At 37.0% G+C, this 15,592-nt stretch overlaps 1 protein-coding gene across 7 annotated transcripts in view; it reads right to left on the bottom strand.

Annotated features, from left to right (window-relative positions):
* The window catches only part of RALGAPA1 (Ral GTPase activating protein catalytic subunit alpha 1), a 270,749-nt gene that overhangs the window by 71,443 nt on the left and 183,714 nt on the right, over positions 1–15,592 (bottom strand). For all 7 annotated transcript variants that reach the window (XM_055097476.2, XM_034937441.3, XM_034937450.3 and 4 more), the window contains one exon: positions 15,198–15,269. In XM_055097476.2, coding sequence (XP_054953451.1) covers positions 15,198–15,269 — 72 coding nt within the window. The remainder of the gene's footprint in view (positions 1–15,197; positions 15,270–15,592) is intronic.

Genomic DNA, 15,592 nt, shown 5'->3' on the forward strand with positions numbered 1-15,592 from the left:
TTAGATAAAATGATCAAATTCCTAGAAAGACACAATTTTTTTCTTTTGTTTTTTTTTGAGATGGAGTCTTGCTCTCTCGCCCAGGCTGGAGTGCAGTGGCGTGATCTCTGCTCACTGCAAGCTCCGCCTCCCGGGTTCACACCATTCTCCTGCCTCAGTCTCCCAAGTGGCTGGGACTACAGGCGCCCACCACCACGCCCGGCTAATTTTTTGTATTTTTAGTACAGATGGGGTTTCACCATGTTAGCCAGATGGTTTTGATCTCCTGACCTTGTGATCCGCCCTCCTCAGTCTCCCAAAGTGCTGGGATTACAGATGTGAGCCACTGCGCCTGGCCAAAAGACACAATTTCTAAAACCAACCTTAAAAAGAAACAGAATGCTCCAATAGACCTATAATAAATGAAGACTTTGAATTAATAATTTGATTAGAAAGGAAGAAGCAAAAATATCTGACTTGCACATGAGGTGACTTTTTATATAGAAAATCCTAAGGAATCCGCTAAAAAGGCTATTAGAGCTAATAAACAAGTTCAGCAAGGCTGCAAGATATAAGATCAAATACACAAAAACTGATGTTCCATACACTAGCAATAAACAATCCAAAAACAAAAAACAAAATTTAAAAAATTCTTTTATAATAGCACCCAAAAGAATAATACTTGGGTATAAATTTACTGTGAAGTGCAAAACTTATATTTTGAAAATTATAAAACGTTGTTGAAAGAAATTAAAGATCTACATTAAAAAAAACTCATGTTCATGGGCCTAAAGACTTAATATTGTTAAGATGATAGCATCCCCCAAACTGATCTACAGATTTAATGTAATCCCTATCAAAATCCCAGCTGCCTTTGATAATAGAAATTGGCAAGCTTGGCTGAGTGTGGTCACTCATGCCTGTAATCCCAACACTTTGTGAGGCTGAGGCAGGAGGACTACTTGAGGCCAGGAGTTTAAGACCAGCCTGGGGCCGGGCATGGTGGTTCTTGCCTATAATCCCAGCACTTAGGGAGGCCAAGGCGGGCGGATCATGAGGTCAAGAGATAGACGGGGCGAGACCATTCTGGCCAACATGGTGAAACCTCATCTCTACTAAAAATACAAAAATCAGCTGGGTATGGTTGCGTGCGCCTGTAGTCCCAGCTACTCGGGAGGCTGAGGCAGGAGAATCACTTGAACCTGGGAGGTGGAGGATGCAGTGAGCTGAGATCGTGCCACTGCACTCCAGCCTAGTGACAGCGAGACTCCATCTCAGAAAAGAAAAAAAAAAAAGGAAAAAGAAAAACACCCAGCCTGGGCAACACAGTGAGAACTCGTCTCTACAAAAAAAAAATTGGCTGGGCATGGTGGCACATGCCTGTAGTCCTAGCTACTGGGGAGGATGAGGTGAGGTGGGAGGATCACTTGAGCCCAGGAGTTCCAGGCTGCAGTGAGCTCTGATCATGCCATTGCACTCTAGGCTGGGCAAAAGAGTGAGACTCTATCTCCACAAAAAAGAAAAAGAGAAAACAGGAAAAAAACCCTCTGAAATTGACTAGCTCATCCTAAAATTCACAGGAAAATGTAATAGACCCAAAATGGCCAAAACAATCTTGAAAAAGAATAGAATTGGAGAACTCATACTTCTTGATTTCAAAACTTGCTACAAAAGTCATCAAAGCACTCATAGTAATGATGTAAGATGAGACACACAAATCAGTGGAACAGAATCATGTGACCAGAAATAAACTCATATTTACAGTTAATTGCTTTTTGATAATGGTATCAAGACATTTCAATGAATAGTGTTTTCAACAAATGGTACTGGGACAATGAGATATCTACATGAAAAAGAATGAAGTTGGGGCCAGGCACAATGGCTCATGCCTGTAATCCCAGCACTTTGGGAGGCTGTTAGGAAGACTGTTAGAGCTCAGGAGTTCAAGACCAGCCTAGACAACATAGTGAGACCTCATCTCTACAAAAATTTAAAAATTGGCCAGGCGTGGTGGCATGCGTCTGCAGTCCCAGCTACCTGGGAGGCTGATGCAGGAAGATCACTTGAGCCCAGGAAGTTGAGGTTGCAGTGAGCTGTGACTGCATCACTGTACCCCAGCCTGGGTGACAGAATGAAACTCTGTTTCAAAAAAAAAAAAAAAAAAAGAAGTCAGACTCTTCCACCATATAAAAAATTGAATCAAATGACTCATAAATCAAAAATGTAAGGGCTGAAACTATAAAACTCATTAAAAACAAAAAATAAAAAACAACAAAGGATCTTACATTAGGCGAGGTCTTCTTCTTTTTTTTTTTTTTTTGAGACAGAGTCTTGCTCTGTCGCCCAGGCTGGAGTGCAGTGGCGCAATCTCGGCTCACTGCAAGCTCCGCTTCCCAGGTTCACGCCACTCTCCTGCCTCAGCCTCCTGAGTGGCTGGGACTACAGGCACCCGCCACCACGCCTCGCTAATTTTTTGTATTTTTAGTAGAGATGGGGTTTCACCATGTTAGCCAGGATGGTCTCGATCTCCTGACCTCATGATCCGCCCTCCTTGGCCTCCTAAAGTGCGGGGATTACAGGCGTGAGCCACCGTGCCCGGCCTAGGCAAAGTCTTTTTAAATACAACACAAAAACACAAGTGACAAAATAAAAATAGGTAAACTGAACTTCATCAAAATTAAATTTTTTGTGCTATGAGTGATGCCATCATGAAAGTGAAATGACAATTTACAGAATGAGAAAAAAATTGCAAATCATATATCTGATAAAGAACTTGTATCTAGAACATACATATAAAGAACTTTAAAGTCAATAGTAAAAGCCCAATTTTATTTTATTTTGTATTTTATTCTTTTTTTTTTTTTTGAGATGGAGTCTCCCTCTGTCATCCAGCCTGGAGGGCAGTGGCATGATGTCGGCTCACTGCAGCCTCTGCTTCCTGGGTTCAAGCGATTCTAGTGTCTCAGCCTCCTGAGTAACAGGGATTACAGGTGTGCACCACCATGCTTGGCTAATTTTTGTATTTTTAGTAGAGACGGGGTTTCACTATGTTGGCCAGGCTGGTCTTGAACTCCTGACCTCATGTGATCCACCTGCCTTGGCCTCCCAAAGTGCTGGGATTACAGGTGTGAGCCTCCACGCCCAGTCACATAACCCAATTTTAAAAATAGGCAAAGACGTTTACATTATTTTCCTAGGGTTTCTGTAACAAATTACACAAACTAGGTTGCTTTCAACAAAAAATATTTATTCTCTCACAGTGCTGTATGCTAAAAGTCAGAAATCAAGGCATAGACAGGGCCATGCACCTTCCAAAGGTTCTAGGGGAGCATCCTTCCTTGCCTCTTCTAAGATTCTAGTTGTTGCTGACAATTCTTCAGCATTTCTTGGCTTGTGGCTGTAAGACTACAATTTCTGCTTCCATCTCTACATACCCATCTTTCCCCTGTATGCAGAAGTGTTTCTTCACATGGCTTTCTTATAATGACACAAGTAATCAGATTTAGGGTCAAATCTAGTGCAGTGTGACCTCATCATAACTCTGAAAACTCTACTTCCAAATTGCACTCTGAGTTTCAGGGTGGACATGAGATTCTGAGAGAATACTATTCAACCCAGTACACATTTAAATAGGCATTTTTTCAAAGAACATATATATAGTCAATTATCATAGCAATGAAAAATACTCATGATAAGTCATTAGGGAAATGCAAATCAAAATCATGAGATATTTTAGGCTGATCAAAGCTGTACAGGAAAAAGCAATACTAAAAAAACTCACAAACTCACAAGATTCCACTTTATATCCACTAAGATGAGTATAATAAAAAAGAATGACAATAACGAGTGTAGGCTAGGGCATGGAGAGTATGTAACACTCATACATCATCGGTGGGAAGGTAAAATGGTACAGCTGGTGTGTAAAACAGTTTGCAGTTCCTCCAATGGTGAAACAGAGAGTTATCATATCATCCAGCAATTCTACTCCTAGGTATATATTCAAAACATGTCCACACAAAAAACTGTACATGAATGTTCACAGCAGCATTATTCATATTCGCCCAAAAGTGAAACCAACTGAAATGTCCATCGACTGATGAATGGATAAACAAATATTTATCAACATAATGAGATATTTTCTGGTAATAAAAAGAAATAAAGTAGAAACATGCTGCATTGTGAATGAACTTTGAAATCATCATGCTAAGTAAAAAAAAGCTGCCACAAAAACCCACATATTATTTGATTCCATTTATATGAAATGTCCAGAATAGGCAAATTTATAGAGACAGAAAGTAGATATGTGTTATCTAAGGCTGGGGGGAAAGAAAGGCTGGTGGGTAATGGATACCAGGTTTCTTTTCAGAGGGACTAAAATAATCTAAAAATTAGATTGGGGTGATAATTGTACAACCCTGTGAATATACTAAAAATATGTACACTTTAAACGAATTACCTGTATTGCATGTAAAATATGTCTCAGTCAAGATATTAAAATTTTAATTCGAAAGCATCTATTAAGTGTAAATTCTAATTGTGAAAGAAAAAAAACTCAGTGTTTTTGCTTCTCCAGGTAAAGGGCTATCAATTAGAGCTCATAAATAATAATTTATAAAATTGAGAAGAGCTGGATAGAAATCTTCATCTAATACTATATAAATTTAAAAGGTGAGAGAAGTATATGTGCCATATAGGAAAAAAACAAAATAAATCTTTAAAATGCAATAAAAGAGAAGCAGAGTTCAGCTGCCCTTTATGTCAATTAATCTTTCACTACTCCTTCTTATGTTTCTGCTTACTAACTATGGCTGCTAAAATGTTTTATATTGTCATTAGATTAATATGCACCACAATAGTGAATAATGAGGCAAATGTATTAGAAAAAATAGTTAAAATTAGTGAACTTGCAACTACAAATGTTCTATAAGAATATGTATAGTACTGGCAAAATATTATTAGCTCACTACTGGAAAACTCAAAGTGACATCTGTCAAGTTTTAAGCATTTCTAAATCCCTGTATATACCTTGCAATAAAATAATAATACATATCATTTTGTGATTTGAAATTTAAAACTCTGGTGGTTCGACCACAAGGAATAGGAAACAATTAGTCTAGGCAAAGAAAATAAAGAATCTATAAATGGTCTAGTGAGGTAAGTCTGTTAACAAAGTAATCTTTCATTTTCTCCCTCCCTAGTCCTCCCTAGACAAGTAATCAGGTTTGTTTCCAGGTTTCCTGGTTTAAGAAGAAAGCTCAAAAATTGTCTTACTGTCATGTAATTAGAATGCATTCTTACTTGAGCTCATTGTATTAAAAAAACTATGTAGTTTTCTTTAAAATTATTTTTAAAAAGCAAACAAATAAATGTCATGCATTCATTTAATGTAGTGTATAAAAAAAAGTATGCTGACTCAAGGCAATGTCTCCCCTTCAAGGTATGCATGAGAATGGAGGGTTGTATGAGAATTGAGGTATGTATTCATACCACAATTCATTCAAGGTATGTATGAGAACGGAGGCAGTTTAGCAGGAGCCAAGAAATAAAAAAGCATAAGGTAATTTAAATAAACTGAATAGCCAAGATGGCTGGTATGGGTTGAGCTCTAGACTGAAGAGTCTGGCCAGGCATTATTAGGGAGTCACTAAGGAGTGTTCTCATTAACATCAAATTTTAACGTTAGAAAGATTATGTTAGTGGTCAGGATTGTCTAGATGGGGAAGAGTCAGGAGATGAGATCCCACAGAGTACTTAGACAGTTGTTAAAACTGTCTTGGAAAGAAGTGATAAGGACATGAATCAATGAGTTGGGAGCGGTAAAGGCAAGAAGAGACAGAGTTGAGAGATAAAAAGAAGAATGGACATCATGATTATGAAAACCTAAAGGCAAGGGAAAGGGAAATGGTCAAATTTGGGTAACTCTGAAAGGGTACTTCTAAACATAAATATGACAATCAGGAGGAAGATCCGATTTTGAAAAGAAATGTGACCTAGAAATGATAGTAGAGAGGCAGGTAAAAGAAAAATGAGGGAGATACCTATGTTATGAAGGTAAGAAACAGAAAATGAACCAGTGAAGACCCGGAATAATTAGAGAATTAGGAGTTGAACTGAGTAATTTTAGTGTCACAGAAGTTGGGGCAGAGGACTTTAAAATGATCAGAGAGAATTTTAAAAAGACAGAATAGACAACAATATTAGATATTTAGGGGATTTAATATACAATAGATTTTTAGAGCAGTGAAACTATTCTGTGTGATACTCTAATGGTAGATACATGTCAGTACACATTTATCAAAACCAATAGAAAGAATGAGCCCTAATGTAAACTTTGGACTTCAGACACTAATGTAAGATGTAAATAATAGGGGAAAGTCTACAGGGGGAATGGAGAATATATGGAAACTCTGTACTTTCCTATCAGTTCTTTTGTAAATCGAAAACTGCTCTAGTTTTAAAACACACCTATGAAGTTAAATTTAAATTTAATCAGATAAATTAATGAGGCTGGTGAGGACTAAAAGAACTTTAGACTTGATGGTCAGGATGCTAACTTTCAGAAAGACAGTTTCAGTATAGCAGTAGAGGTAGGAGCTAGGTAGTTCTGAGGTAAGCAAGACAGAAAAAGTGGTATGATTCCTGTTCCCAAGGACTTGACCATCTAGTACCAAGATATATTGTTATGGAGAACAATCAGAATTGAGAACCCACAGACTACTTAGAGAGTTCTTATAACCGTCTTGGAAAGAATAAGAATAGCTAAACAATAATGATAATAATAACTATGCTATATGATAAATGCTATGACAGGGACATGCTACAGGGTTCTGTGAAAGCATATGGAAGGAGATTCAAACATAGTCTGGGAAGGAAGGTGAAGCATAGGAGTAGATTAAGGTAAAGCTTTCCATATAAAGTGATGTTTAAGCTGAGACTTCAGGAATGGACAGGAGGGGGACTGGGAATGGTGGTTCACACCTGTAATCCCAGCACTTTGGGAGGCTGAGGCGGGTGGATCACCTAAGGCGAGGAGTTACAGATCAGTCTGGCCAACATGGTGAAACCCCGTCTCTACTAAAAATACAAAAATTAGGCTGGGCACAGTGGCGCATGCCTGTAATCCCAGCACTTTGGGAGGCTGAGGCAGGCAGATCGCTTGAGGTCAGGAGTTCAAGACCAGCTTGGCTAATATGGTGAAACCCCATTTCTACTAAAAATACAAAAATTAGCTGGGCGTGGTGGCGCATGCCTGTAAGCCCAGCTACTCAGGAGTCTGAGGCAGGAGAATCACTTGAACCCCGAAGGCGGAGGTTGCAGTGAGCCGTTATCATGTCATTGAACTCCAGCCTGGGTGACAACAGCAAAACTCCATCCTGTGTGTGCGTGTGTGTGGGGTGGGGGGGGGGAAGGGGGGGAATTTACAGCCTAAGATTATTTCATTGTTAAATACTAAAGTATGAAACAAAGATAAATAGAAATCAATTCCAGATATAAGAAAAAGGAAATAAACTTTATAAAAAAGAAAATAATGAAACAGAAAATAATGAGTTAGTTAGTGGGTGCAGCGCACCAGCATGGCACATGTATACATATGTAACTAACCTGCACAATGTGCACATGCATGTACCCTAAAACTTAAAGTATAATAAAAAAAAAAAAAAAAAAAGAAACAGAACATAACAGAATGTAACAAATTAGGACCTGTTTCTTTGAAAAGACTAAGCAGATTGTCTGCATCAAGAAAATTTTAAAAAAACCACAAAAAACTAAAATGAAAAAGAAAATTTAATAAAAATTATAACACCATGTATGAATCTCTACTAGTATCTATTTAGAAGTCTCAATGAAATGGATTTTTAGAAAATAGAAAACAAAACAAAACAAAAAGTAAAATTTTCCCAAGAGCTAAAACCTGAAAAGAGTAATAAGAATGAAACAAACTGAAAGAAAAATTAGAAATGTTATGATTTCTTCCAAAATTTTAAGCAACAGATAATATTCATGTTATGAAGCTGGGTATAACCTCAATTCTAAAAACATAACAGGAATAGGACAAAAAATAACTACATAATCTGCTAATAGTGGACTATACCCGAACTCAAAATGAAATTCTGGTAAATCTAACACAACGAGAAGCCAAAAGATCAGGCAGGGTTTAGCTCAAAAATGCAAATATCATTTGATATTAGCAGTCTAGTGATATTAAAATACAATATACACCAATTAGTTAAAAAATCAAAACTATATGAAAATTTGAATAGATGCTGAAAATAATTTTGATATAATTTAACATCCTTTCCATATAAGAACTCCTAGAAAACAGGGTATTTTCTCAGCACAATAAAAATTATCTTTTTAAAACTAATAACTAATATCTTTCTTAATGATGAAACAGAACAGTTGTTTTCATCAGAATCAGGAAAGACAAGGATGTCCACTGTTACTATACTATTAAACACTATCCTGCAAGTTCTGGTCAGTGCAATAAGACGTGATATAAGCAAAGACAAGCATAACTACTAGAAAGGAGATTATCTGTAGATAATGATTATATATCTAGACAAACCCTGAGACAGACAATAAAATGCTTAAAATCAATAAGAGAATTCACTTCAGTGTTTGTAAACAAAGTAAATATTAAAAAGAGAAAAACCTAGAAAACGTAATGGGGGAAAAATCCTATTCAGAATATCAATAAAACAATAAAACACCTAGAAATATACAAACAAGAAATGTCTTGGTCTCAGAATAAATGAAAACATACTATAATTACTAATGGGAAGAATGATGATTATAATGGTGCTTTGCTTTTTCTACATGAGAGTTTTATTGAATATCCAATCAAATACCAATGGGATTTTTTTTTCTGAAAAACAACAGCATAATTTTAAATGTATCTGGAAGAATAAGTAGGTGAGAATATCAAAGAAAAGAGGAATAATGCGTGTGGGTGCGGTGAGGAAGAAGAGTTGGCCTATCAGATATTAAAATATATTATAAAGCTATATTAAAGTGTAATATTTACACAAAAATGATAGACAAATCTAACCAGAAGACTGTAAGTGTTAGAAGGAGCAAGATTACATGAAAAAAAGATAAATAAATAAAAGAGTACAACTAGAATGTAACAAAAAGAATGAATACCCCATTTTCCATGATGTGATTTATTACACACTGCATGTCTGTATCAAAACATCTTATGTACCCCATTAAATATATACACCTACAGGGAAATTTATAGCACTAAATGCCCACAAGAGAAAGCAGGAAAGATCTAAAATCGACACCCTAACATCACGATTAAAAGAACTAGAGAAGCAAGAGCAAACAAATTCAAAAGCTAGCAGAAGGCAAGAAATAACTAAGATCAGAGCAGAACTGAAAGAGATAAGAGACACAAAAAACCCTTCAAATAAATCAATGAATCCAGGAGCTGGTTTTTTGAAAAGATCAACAAAATTCATAGACTGCTAGCAAGACTAATAAAGAGGAAAAGAGAAGAATCAAATAGACACAATAAAAAATGATAAAGGGGGTATCACCACCAATCCCACAGAAGTACAAACTATCATCAGAGAATACTTAAACACCTCTAAGAAAATAAACTAGAAAATCTAGAAGAAATGGATAAAGTCCTGGACACATACACCCTCCCAGGACGAAACCAGGAAGAAGTTGAATCTCCGAATAGACCAATAACAGGCTCTGAAATTAAGGCAATAATTAATAGCCTACAAACCAAAAACAGTCCAGGACTACAAACCAAAAACAGTCCAGGACCAGACGGATTCACAGCCAAATTCTACCAGAGGTACAAAGAAGAGCTGGTACCATTCCTTCTGAAACTATTCCAATCAATAGAAAAAGAGGGAATCCTCCCTAACTCATTTTATGAGGCCAACATCATCCTGATATCAAAGCCTGGCAGACACAACAAAAAAAGAGAATATTACATCAATATCCCTGACGTGATAATCCTCAATAAAATACTGGCAAACCAAATCCAGCAGCACGTCAAAAAGCTTATCCACCACGATCAAGTCGGCTTCATCCCTGGGATGCAAGGATGGTCCAACATACGCAAATCAATAAACGTCATCCATCATATAAACAGAACCAATGACAAAAACCACATGATTATCTCAATAGATGCAGAAAAGGCCTTTGACAAAATTCAACAGCTCTTCATGCTAAAAACTCTCAATAAACTAGGTACTGATGCAACGTATCTCAAAATAACTAGAGCTATTTTATGACAAACCCACAGCCAATATCATACTGAATGGGCAAAAACTGGAAGCATTCCCTTTGAAAACTGGTACAAGACAAGGATGCCCTCTCTCACCACTCCTATTCAACATAGTGTTGGAAGTTCTGGCCAGGGCAATCAAGCAGGAGAAAGAAATAAAGGGTATTCAATTAGGAAATGAGGAAGTCAAATTGTTCCTATTTGCAGATGACATGATCGTATATTTAGAAAACCCCATCGTCTCAGCCCAAAATCTCCTTAAGCTGACTAGCAACTTCGGCAAATTCTCAGGATACAAAATCAATGTGCAAAAATCACAAGCATTCCTATACATCATTAACAGACAAACAAGAGAGTCAACTCATGAGTGAACTCCCATTCACAATTGCTACAAAGAGAATAAAATACCTAGGAATCCAACTTACAATGGATGTGAAGTTCTCGTCAAGGAGAACTACAAACCACTGCTCAATGAAATAAAAGAGGACACAAACAAATGGAAGAATGCTCATGCTCATGGAGAGGAAGAATCAATATCGTGAAAATGGCCATACTGCCCAAGGTAATTTATAGATTCAATGCCATCCCCATCAAGCTACCAGTGACTTTCTTCACAGAATTGGAAAAAAACTGCTTTAAAGTTCATATGGAACCAAAAAAGAGCCCGCATTGTCAAGACAATCCTAAGCAAAAAGAACAAAGCTGGAGGCATCATGCTACCTGACTTCAAACATACTACAAGGCTACAGTAACCAAAACAGCATGGTACTGGTACCAAAACAGATATATAGACCAACAGAACAGAACAGAGCCCTCAGAAATAATACCACACATCTATGACCATCTAATCTTTGACAAACCTGACAAAAACAAGAAATGGGGGAAAGGATTCCCTATTTAATAAATGGTGTTGGGAAAACTGGTTAGCCATATGTAGAAAGCTGAAACTGGATCCCTTCCTTACACCTTATACAAGAATTAATTCAAGATGGATTAAAGACTTAATTATTAGACCTAAACCCATCAAAACCCTAGAAGAAAACCTAGGCAATACCATTCAGGACATAGGCATGCACGAGGACTTCATGACTAAAACACCAAAATCAATGGCAACAAAAGCCAAAATTGACAAATGGGATCTAATTAAACTAAAGAGCTTCTGCACAGCAAAAGAAACTATCATCAGAGTGAACAGGCAACCTACAGAATGGAAGAAAATTTTTGCAATCTACCCTTCTGACAAAGGGCTAATACCCAGAATCTACAATGAACTCAAACAAATTTACAAGAAAAAAACAAACAACCCCATCAAAAAGTGGGCAAAGGATATGAACAGACATTTCTCAAAAGAAGACATCTATGCAACCAACAGACACATGAAAAAATGCTCATCATCACTGGTCATCAGAGAAATGCAAATCAAAACCACAATGAGATACCATCTCACACCAGTTAGAATGGCAATCATTAAAAAGTCAGGAGACAACAGATGCTGGAGAGGATGTGGAGAAACAGGAAAGCTTTTACACTGTTGGTGGGAGTGTAAATTAATTCAACCATTGTGGAAGACAGTGTGGCGATTCCTCAAGGATCTAGAACTAGAATTACCATTTGACCCAGCAATACCATTACTGGGTATATACCCAAAGGATTATAAATCATGCTACTATAAAGACACATGTACACATATGTTTACTGCGGCACTATTCACAATAGCAAAGACTTGGAACCAACCCAAATGTCCATCAATGATAGACTGAATTAAGAAACTGTGGCACATATACACCATGGAATACTATGCAGCCATAAAAAAGGATGAGTTAATGTCCTTTGCAGGGACATGGACGAAGCTAGAAACCATCATTCTCAGCAAACTATCACAAGGATAGAAAACCAAACACCACATGTGCTCATCCATAGGTGGGAATTGAACAATGAGATCACTTGGACATAGGGTGGGGAATATCACACATTGGGGCCTGTTGGGGGATTGGGGGCTGGGGTAGGGATAGAATTAGGAGAAATACCTAATGTAAATGATGAGTTGATGGGTGCAGAAAACCAACATGGCACATGTATACATATGTAACAAACCTGCACGTTGTGCACATGTACCCTAAAACTTAAAGTATAATACAAAAAAAAGTAAATAAATATATACACTTACAATGTGCCCACAAAAATAAAACATAAAATAAAAATGATAGACAAAGCAACAGAAATAAACAGCTGTGAAGCAGAGAGCTTAATATTTAATAAAGGAAGCATCAAATCAATGGCAAAGGTATAGTTTATTCAACAAATTATTAAAATAGACTGTTTTTCAACATTCAAACTAGTTCCAGTTATCATTCCACAAATCAGAATATATTTCAAAATGAATAAAGAATTAAATGTAAAATAATTACCACCTCAATGAAATAAAGATCTAGAAGGACAGGCTGGGCACAATGGCTCATGCCTATAATCCCAGCACTTTGGGAGGCTGAGGCAGGCGAATCACTTGAGGCTAGGTGTTCAAGACCAGCCTGGCCAACGTGGCAAAACCCTGTCTCTTATACTAAAAGTACAAAATTAGCCAGGTGTGATGTGTGGTCAGAAGGCTGAGGCACATGAATCATTTGAACCTGGGAGGTAGAGACTGCAGTGAGCTGAAGTTGTGCCATTGCACTCCAGCCTGGGCAACAGAGGAAGACTCTGTCTCAAAAAAAAAAAAAAAAAATCTAGAGAGAAATAAGGAAATGTACTAGAATATTTAACTGATTTCAAGACAGAACTGTTTAAGCACAACAAATAATTCAAGAAATCCAAAGAAAAAAATTGAGAGAAATGATACATAAGACGAAAAAATATGTAGGTTAAATGATCTGAAGTTGACAACTGAAAACTAAACAACCAGGAAAGCTCCCACAAATAGCACAAAGTTAATCTCTCTCTCTCTCTCACACGCAGACATACACACACACAGACACACAGACATACACACACACACGGAGAGTTCTTACAATTAAGAAAAATTCCTAAATAGATAACTAGAAAAAGAATACCAACAGATAATTTGAAAACAGATGAAAATTTCATACAAATATGTGGAAAATATTAATATCACTAGCAGAAGAGAAAAAAAAATTAAAGAGGTACCATGATCTGCTTCTCAAGCTATAAAGGTTAAAAAAGGGTGATTAGTATCTGGTGATGGCCAGGTTGAAGTTATATAGGTGTTGTTACAAAATGTTGGTGAAATTACAAATTATTACTTAATAGAAGCAATTTCCCAATATACATGGCATGAAATATCCTGATACGATTTGACCTAAATAATTCTATTCCTGGGACTCTATCCTGTGGCAAGAAATTAAAAACAACTTAAATGTCCAACAATCATAAAACTTGGCATCATAAAAGATTATTTTTAGGCCGGGCGCGGTGGCTCACGCCTGTAATCCCAGCACTTTGGGAGGCCAAGGCGGGTGGATCACGAGGTCAGGCGATTGAGACCATCCTGGCTAACATGGTGAAACCCTGTTTCTACTAAAAATACAAAAACAAAATTAGCTGGGCGTGGTGGAGGGCGAGTGCCTGTAGTCCCAGCTACTCTGAAGGCTGAGACAGGAGACTGGTGTGAACCCGGGAGGCGGAGGTTGCAGTGAGCCCAGATCGCACCACTGCACTCCAGCCTGAGCGACACAGCAAGACTCCATCTCAAAAAAAAAAAAAGTTATCTTTGAAGAGTATCTAAATGACTGAGGAAATGCTCACAATATAATACAACGCAAAAAAAAAAAAAAACAACTTGGTAATATCCCTATGATTCCAGTTCTGTAAAAAAAAAAAAAAGGAGTACAGTGTTATATAGATTATATTTTTGTTTTATATTTTCTGTAATAACCAAATAATTATTTTTAAGATCATTTTGAGAAAAGCTAAAAACAACAACCAAAACCAGTTAGAAATTACAGGAAGTGAGTAAAGATCATATTTCTCCATACATTTGGTAGTAAAAGGAATGAGAGATCTGGATAGGACTATAGCTTGAAAGTAGAGTAACTGAGGAAAGTTTTGTTTTATGCTTTGTTTTGTTTAAAGGCAGATAACAAACAAGTTTATTAAGAGGAACAAGAAGAAATATAACATAAAGAGGAGATAACTTTTTGAAGACGATCCTGAAGCAGGCAGAGATGGCAGAAAGCAGAAGTACAAATAGAAAAAAAAAAAGGCTTTTCTCAAACTGAAGGTGAGCAAGAAAAGATGGCTCAATACAGAAATTTTAAAGAAGAGAGGAAGATATAGAATTGTTTGATGTGGGAATGGTCTGAATCATCTTACTCACTATGCATTCCTATGGGTAGCTTTTTTCAAACCTGCTTCCCAATCTGTCAGAATCACTGGATTTAATTAATGAGAGATGTGACTAAGGTTTGCTTAAACATGGGAAAAACCAAAGGATATTTTACAGGTCCAGTTAGTTTTCTGTGATTCAAAAGATGATTCTGAAATGCATAAAAAAGGCATAAACAAGCCAGGCGCGGTGGCTTACGCCTGTAATCCCAGCACTTTGGGAGGCCGAGGCGGGCAGATCACAAGGTCAGGAGATCGAAACCATTCTGGTTAACTCAGTGAAACCCCATCTCTACTAAAAAATACAAAAAAAAAATTAGCTGGGTGTGGTGGTGGGTGCCTGTAGTCCCAGCTACTCCGGAGGCTGAGCGGAGATCATGCCACTGCACTCAAGCCTGGGTGACAGTGGGAGACTCCCTCTCAAAAAAAAAAAAAAAAAAAGGCATAAACAATTCAAAGACACCCAACATTCTAAAATGCAGTCCTAAATTTTCCTTAAAAAATTTTTGCTCAGAAAGTTATAAATCAATAACATAGTATTATATACTATTTAAAATATTATTCATAGTATTATCCTAAAAGAGAAATACCTGAGAGTTGCTAGTTATGTGAAGATTTTCCAACAACTTACCACTGCCTTGAATCCAAGTTCCTAAGTTCTCTAAGTAGCTTTTCATTTTTCTTCAGGAGATGAAAGCTCCTCCTAAATAGAGAGATTTATAAACATTTTCATCACCTTTGCAGTGAATGACAAGACAGTCCCGGAAATACTTTCCACTCTACTCATGCAACTTTTCTACTTTTCTTGCCTTTTCATACTTCTAACACAAAGGAGAACAGACCCTAAAAAAAATGTAAAGAATATACGTCATTATTTCCACCAGGCCGTCATACATTTCTGCTAGTGGATCATATCAATTGGCCACTTGAATCTTTCCTTGCAGATGCTGTGAGCCTCCTAAACTCATATCCAGGAAAATGGATAAAAGTGCTTTGTATTTCTTTTCAAGAGTCTCATAAAAATAT

The sequence above is a fragment of the Pan paniscus genome, chromosome 15 (genome assembly GCF_029289425.2).
Source record: "Pan paniscus chromosome 15, NHGRI_mPanPan1-v2.0_pri, whole genome shotgun sequence".
NCBI lineage: Eukaryota > Metazoa > Chordata > Mammalia > Primates > Hominidae > Pan > Pan paniscus.